Source organism: Aplysia californica, unplaced genomic scaffold (genome assembly GCF_000002075.1).
Source record: "Aplysia californica isolate F4 #8 unplaced genomic scaffold, AplCal3.0 scaffold00037, whole genome shotgun sequence".
NCBI lineage: Eukaryota > Metazoa > Mollusca > Gastropoda > Aplysiida > Aplysiidae > Aplysia > Aplysia californica.
In genome coordinates, this window is record NW_004797307.1 from 1,327,780 (window position 1) to 1,335,752 (window position 7,973).

The 7,973-nt window shown below is 39.2% G+C and overlaps 1 protein-coding gene across 1 annotated transcript in view; it reads right to left on the reverse strand.

Annotated features, from left to right (window-relative positions):
- Positions 1 to 628: 628 nt before the first annotated feature.
- LOC101863722 overlaps positions 629 to 7,973 on the reverse strand; it is a 16,325-nt gene continuing 8,980 nt past the window's right edge. Inside the window, exons 2-4 of the mRNA XM_005091901.1 lie at positions 7,527 to 7,677; positions 4,904 to 5,038; positions 629 to 788 (exon numbers count right to left, since the gene is read on the reverse strand). Coding sequence (XP_005091958.1) covers positions 778 to 788; positions 4,904 to 5,038; positions 7,527 to 7,677 — 297 coding nt within the window. The 3' untranslated portion in view covers positions 629 to 777. The remainder of the gene's footprint in view (positions 789 to 4,903; positions 5,039 to 7,526; positions 7,678 to 7,973) is intronic.

The window sequence follows — 7,973 nt, forward strand, 5'->3', positions numbered from 1 at the left end:
CACACACACATACACACACACACACACACACACACACACACGCAGACGCACATTTAGAGAGACATCTCAAACATACATACACATACTTACTCGAACACAAACACATAACACATACATTAAACCGCCACCGGGGCAGTGCCACTGACTGTAGTGTCTTTAGGCCATTCCCAAAGGGAGGACATTTTTCGTTCAAGCACAGTAGAATTGTAAATGGGCTGATTCATGTCACGCTCATAACGGTGCCTGATCTACAACAGGGAACCTTACTATTGTCATTTTTCCTCTACTTCTTTTGTATCTTTGTCACTCTCTGGTGACCTGCTTTTTTGGAGTGCCTTGATAGTCGAAGCAGACCTTGTGTTGTTGAAGCTAGAGAGGTGAGCAGAATAAGTCTGATTCCCTGTAAAGACTTCTCTGTTGACACCCACCCGTTGGCGCTCATATGACCTTATGCAGTTGCGAGCGCAGTAAAACCCTCAACTATAAAAAAGATACATTAAGCATGCACTCTAACACAAACACATCGCAATACATATACATTAGACATACACCTGCACAATGGAAGAAATGCTTTTACGGGAAAACGTTGACACATAACGTATGAATAAGGACGTAATATTACTAATAATCATTTAACAACATTTTAATTGACTTTCGCGAAAACAAAATGTTAGAGACAAGTAATATTCTAAGAAGGCCGGTCTGGAGTGGTGTTCGCATCGTTGTGTCATTCTTCAAGGCAGATCCACACCTCACATAAAGCATAATTTCTCAGTGCTATTTCCTCCCTGGTGAATAAGAAAAAGAAAGAATTCAGGTCAATAGTGGACAGGTGCAGTTCGTTAACTGTTAGTCAGCTGTAGTGGACAAGAGACTTTTGTTGCTGATGATAGTTCTTATTCAGTCTCAGGTTAATCCAAATCAATATTGAATTATCAACATTCATAGCACCTTTCCTGTAAAATACGCTCAAGAGACAATAAGGGCTCCCCGATGTGTTGTTGCACCGCAGAAACTCATTCCTAAATTAAATCTCACCAAAAAATCACAAATACAAATCATAGTCTCTAACTCTTTTAGAGCCATTAATAATTTGTGTGTAGTTAATATGTCGTAAAGAATACAGAGACATATCGAAGCATGACACAGAACGTGCTAAAACCTGTTTGCTATTTCTTTAACCTGATAGGTCACAAGGACAGGGGAGAAGACGTCAGATAAAATTGTAGTTGTAAGTAATTGTAATTGTAAATGTGAGGCAGCGTGGTGGAATCAGGCTCTCGTCAAACAATCAAAGTGAAGAAACTTGTATTTTTCCGCAGGTTTCTTAATTTTTATCAAATTGTTGTTTTTTTAGCTCAACACCTATCGTGCCCATTAAAGAACTCATTTCTGTGTGGATTTTTTTTAAAAACGTTGATTAAAGGCACAAAAAATTTAAATGTTCAGTTACCACGGACATTTAAGCTAGAAAATAACTAATCTTTGACTGCCATTTTCTCACTAGTTTTACCTCTGAAAACAGGTGATCCCCACCTTTTTCATTCGCAAATATCTCGACTTGTATTCAAGATAAATGGATATTTTTTTGAACCAAATAAAGACAAGCGAACAGGCTTTAAGATGATACCAATAACTCTACATCCCAAAAAATGACGAGAGCCTGATTCCACCACGCTGCCTCTCAAATTTTAATGCTTAACGCTCTTCTTGACACAATAATAAGTTTAGATCTTTGGGGTGCTGGGAGAAGGTGGGGTTGGGGTGTGGGGAGTTTCAACCCTACCTTTCAGGTTCAACCGAGTAAACAGACGAAACTTCTGGAAATAGAAATAGCCAAACACTCAGCGCCACCACATCACATTCGCAGACGAGGAGAGTCAAGTAAAAGATAGTAATTATATAGGATAGAAAGAAGGAGGAAGAAAAACAAACTTCTGATACCACGTCACAGCGCTCTAGGGTCAACGGCCAACAAGTACGTTCGTTAGCCTTGTGACTGGAAGGTCGAGCAGAAAAAAGTAGCCTTTGATAGAAAGAGAAACGGAGAAATAACATTAAATAAACTGTGCGTCGCGTCATCTTAGTCATAGACATGTAGTGTGATATCCTAGATCGTTCACTCTGAAGCATTTCCGGTTTTCTGTGGAGTGTAATATTGGACTTAATTTGAGGACAAGTAGTGTGGGATTTTTGGGGGGAGAGGAGAAATAGCCGGCTGCAATTGACTTAAGCTTTGCTGGTGTTTTGCCCTTCATTTGGGCGTATAGGTGCGGCTCTTAATGCGCACGCTTCGCGACGAAGTTTCTTTAAAACCGAAGACCGGCGGCCATGACAGTGCATGGTCTAAGTGTACGAGTCTATAATGTGCGCAATCCACTTGTGTGACTGTCTGTTTCTACTGATAGGTGTAGCACAATTGAAAACAACAAAAAGAACAACAACGACATAAAAAACGACGATGACGACGACAATAACAACACAAAAAACAACAAGAACAATAACAGCAGCAACAGCAACAACAATGACAATGACAATGACAATGACAATGACAATCTTTATTCATCTCGCAGTGAGAAATTTGTCTTGGTCGTTAACAATGGCAGCAGATGTTACAAAAGTTAGACTTAAAGGTGCACTCCCGCAAACGCACAACAAGACAGGACATTATGCCAAGTAAATACAAGTCTCACGGGCTGGGACAACCCGCTCCGTAACACATTCATTCTCTCTCTCTCTCTCTCTCTCTCTCTCTCTCTCTCTCTCTCTCTCTCTCTGTTTCATTTGTAGCACTGTGTGTTCAATAACCTCACTGCAGTTGGTACGAATGAATTTCTATATCTGTCTGTTCTTGCTTTTTTGGAAATGTATCGTTTACTGCGGGTCGATAGTTGAAATTCCGATGTCAGTGGGTGGCTATGGTCACTAAGCATTATTTCCGCCTTTTTTTAGAACGTTTGTCTTGTGCAGGTATTCAAAGTTACTTAGGTCCCTACCAATTGTTCTTGATGCCTTTTTAATCAACTTATTTAGTTTTATAATGTGCTGCCTTCCCAGATTGCTACCATAGCAAGTGATTCCAAAATTTATCAAAGTTTCTATTGTGGTGGTGTAGAAAATCTGAAGGATGGATGGATTCATATTGAAACACTTTAGTTTCCTCAGAAAGTACAGCCTCTGATTTACTTTTTTAGCGATATTGTTTACGTGGTTTTGCCATGTAAATTTGTTGTCTATTGTAAGGCCAAGATATTTGTATGAATCCGTGATTTCAACAGTTTCTTGTTCAATTGCGAGTGGTGGGATTGTTGGTTTTTCTCTTCGAAAATCAAAAATCATTTCCTTTGTTTTTGAGAGGTTCACTTTTAGAAAATTTGAGTTGCACCATTAAAAAACCTACATATTTCTTCGAAATTCTCTTTTTCATCATGGTTTATTAATCCAATAATAGCGGAGTCATCTGCAAACTTAATTAAGCGTGTTGTTTTATACATACTTCTATGATCGTTGGTATATATAGTATACAAAACTGGTGACAAAACACACCCCTGAGGACCGCCGGCGTTACAAAGAATTGTGTCAGATTTTGTGTTGTTTAGCTTCACATATTGTGGTCTACCTGTCAAAAATTCCAGGACCCATGCAGCGATATGATGACTAACTCTCAGACTCAGAAGTTTTTCAATGACAATATGCGGTTGAATTGTATTAAATGCTGAGGAAAAATCTACAAAAAGTACCCTCGTATACGTTTTAGATGTTTCAAGGTGTTTCAGTATAGAGTCACTAAAAACAAGTACAGCATCTTCTACGTTCCTCTCTTGTTTGTATGCAAACTGGAATGGATCTAGATTTCCATGAACACGGCCTAGAATATTAGAGAGGATCAATTTTTCAAGGCACTTGAAAGCAATGGATGTAAGAGCGACTGGTCTTAAGTAATTTAATTCATATATTTTAGGCTTTTTTGGTATTCTTCGGGGCTTCAAACAATGTCAGAAATATCAACAATTGCAGCAACAAAAATATTAGAGGTGGTGGCCTTGGTGAAAAGCACGCTCTTCGGGGCTTCAAACAATTCAGAAGGAAATTGACGGGGGGAGGCTGGTTTTAAATTGACGATTCTTGGTCAATTTATGGTATCCGGATTTTTTAACGTATTATAATAGTACAATCAAGTGTAAGTCTTAAAAGTGTTTACTCTTTGTGTTACAATCATCATATTTCAAATTTTCTGTCCGAGAACTCCCATTTTGCCTATTAGGTAACAGAATGTTTCGGTTTTTTTAATTAAAATTTTTGATTAAAAAAAAAATCTACTTTTTAATTTTCTTTTTGATTCCAATGAAATTTTCAGGGCTTCCTATTCATACCATAACTTAACTTTATATAGGTGGAAAATGAAATTGATGCTTTCATGAGTGATTTACATGAATGAATATGTAATCGAATTCAGAGGGGATAGGTCAGTTATCCATCCGTAACTTTTTTCTTATTCAAGACATCTAAGATCCCATCTGTATGAAATTTTGTATTGGGTATATCTATCAATGAACATTTGAACAAATTCGGTTGGTAAATAAAAAAATCCTTTTTACTTTTATGAAAGCTGTTTATTTTCAATATGGCGGTCGTTGCCATGGCAACCGTAGACTGAAAACAGAAAAATAAAAGTTTTATTTTACCTCCTTGCTATAAGGCCTTATCTAAAAAGGCCATAGTTACCGAGATAGGTTTATAAACCAGCCCCTCACCCCCTCCTTAACAGCAGCAGCAACAACAGCAACAACAACAACACCAAAAAACACCACTACCACCACCACCACCACAACAAAAACAATAACAACAACACCACCACCACAACAACAACCTCCACAGCAACAACAACAACACTGCCACCCACGGCCAAACTTCTTGTCCGGGATCTCCTCCGGCGTTTCCTCAGGGGGTGGGGCTGGGGGCGGCTGTACGGTGTCCCGCCACGACTCGCTGCTCTGTTCCGACTGGACCATGGTCAGCAGACAGATCAGTTCGTCCCCTGTACACACAGGACAATTAATTAATCGTCACAACGCGGTGTAACGAGGAGCTTGTCATTTTTTTTCAGCGTATGGAATTACAAATATAATCTTAAGGGGAGTTCATTTTTCTTGCTTTTCGATGAAAAAATGACACTTTTATCTTTAGCAGAAGTCGAGATATTTTTTTGATGAAATAAGTGGGGTTCACCTGTTTTCAGAGGTAAAATTAGAGAGAAAATGGCTGCCAAAAGTTGGTGAATTTCAAAGCTCGAGAGTCCTTGGAAAATGTAAATATACATTTTTTATGCCTTACATTAATCAACAATTGTCAGTAAAATCCACACAGGAATTTCTTCTTAAATGAACGTTAAAGTTGAGCAAAAAAAAAGAAAAAAAAAAAGAAAAAAAAAAGAAGGCAAATTTGAAAAAAATACCGTTTTCTTCGATACCAATATTTTGACGAGAGACTGGTTCCACCGCGATGCCTCACAATATTTTACATGAATTATATTAGGTGGCGGGCACACTTAGCAGTAAAAGCAGAGTTATCTTCGACCCCCCCCCCCCCCACCCGACCCCCACCAACTTCGTTTTTTCCCCTTTTTTTCCGTACCCTTGTTAGTCGGCCACGCAAAAGGTGGATTTAAGGAGTCCAGGAAACCCTTAGAAATTATAATATCCCAATTGAAAGAGCTGTTGAGCTGGCCCACCGTAGAAAACTGGATCTCCGTTCGTAGCCCACCGGCAACAGAGGATGAAAAAGTAAAGTATAAGTAAGTAAGTTAAAGCTTAGGGCGTAACTGACTGCAAGTTCTCCATCTCACGGTGCACTTGATTTCACGTACACGCCTGTTTATCTGATAAAATATATTTTTAAATCACAAAATCATCCCCTTCCTGACAGGCACCCACGTTCAGTTTACTTAGTGACTCTCGCTATAATTTATCATACTGCTAAGAGTGGCCCTAGTTTTGAGTAGGAACTTACACAACAAGAGACGGAACATGCTCATTTTTATAATGCGCATGATGTTACATCCTGACACAAGGGGCATAACAGCTATTGAATTTTGCACTTTCAGCTGCTCGAAAGGTCAACTCTTTTCAATTTAAGAACCACCGAAAGATCTTTAATATCTTACTTCAATTCTTTTTTCTTCCTTTTCTGAGAAGACTAGGTGCTCGATCCCACCTAGCTATTCTTGGATCAAAAAGTACAGAAAACATTTTTTTAAAATAGCCAGACGCTGACAGGGGTACTAGGGATCGAACCCCGGGCCTCTGTGTTGACAGGCGGACACTATAACCCAAGAGCTACTGAGCAAGCTGTGCGTGATGGGACTTTCACGCTTTATGTCGAGGTGGACTCAGGTATAGGTTATTGAGTGGGCTCGTAGATCAAAGAGACCTAATGAGGGCTGGCATTTATAGCTTTCCATAGGCGGGAGTACACGACGTTTAGTAAAAATAAGTACTTTGATTTGTAGTAGCCCAGAGCGATTCATACTAGAGTTATATGGTATAAAGCTACTTATTTACTGTGTACAGTGAAAATGAGGTTCAAATTTTTGACATCTTCCCTGGGATAATATTGTCTAAAATCCTCTAAAAACTCGTACTCTGTGACCCTGCTTTTCAAATACTTGGTTCTGTGTCTAGTAAAAGGGTGGTAACTCCATTAGAACGAATGAACTCGTAATTTTATAACATGGTCGTAATTTTTCGTAAAGCTTAATGAAAAAGGGTAATAAAATAAACTCTTGTATGGAAGAAGAGATTGCTATAGGACAGATTTTTGAAAAAGTAATTTTGAAAAAAGGATGTGGATAAGAGAGAGAGAGAAAGAAAGAGAGAAAGAGAGAGAGAGAGAGAGAGAGAGAGAGAGAGAGAGAGAGAGAGAGTGAGTGAGAGAGAGAAAGAGAGAGAAAGAGAGAGAGAGAGAGAGAGAGCGAGACAGAGGCAGAATCAGAGAGAAAGACAAATACAGAAACAGATATAAAGAAAAAAAGGAAAAGCAGGCAGAATCAGAGACAAAGAGATACAGATGGATTTGAACCTATGTCCTTAGTGATTGGGCGCGAAACCATCTTACCTTTTGTATAATTTTGTTTTAGCTTTGAGTAAGTTTAACGGTACTTATAAAACAAATAGTTCACACAAAAGCCACAGATTAGAGGTGTTACTAAAGTTACTTACAAAGTAAAGAGAAGGTTTAGTTTTAGTTAGAGTTTTGCGGCACTTGAAACACAAAAAAGAAAAAGAGGAGGAGAGAGATAAGAACTTTGTTAAAGAAAGAGCTTTACAGCACTTGCAATACAATAAGGTCACATAAGTGCCGAAGATTAGAGGTCTTACAAGGGAGTTATAAACCCAACAAAGAAGGAAGGGAGATAGGGACGACATGTCTGACAGGAAAGAAGAGGCAAACCACTGCAGAGACAAGGACGATACTTTTGAAAGAAAGAGCTAACCACACCAGAACACCTGCCGACCACCCACTCTTACCCGTAGGCCACAGACACATCCTGTCCCTCACAGCCTGAATCATGTCGTCAGAATTTCTCACGTCCGTGACGATTTGACCTTTGGCCAGGTCAGCGGGGTCAGGGGGCGGCAACACCTCCCGGCCCCGCCTCTTTCGAACACGGCGACCGAACTGGAAAAATGGTGTAAGTTGTTTTTAGAATGTTCTAATTATTTTTTAAATATCAGTTGCTGATTTTTTGTTTGGAAAACGAAAAAAAAATAAATCTAGCGACCAATAGGAAGATTTCATTTACAGATAGCAAACATGTATTCACATAGACACGCACACATGCATACTCACGAACAGACACACAAAGACACATACTCACATAAACACTCACACCTGTGTGCGCATAGAATCACGTACCGGTACATGCAAACACACAGACAGACGTACACATGCGTTAGCATGCAGCCATACAACGC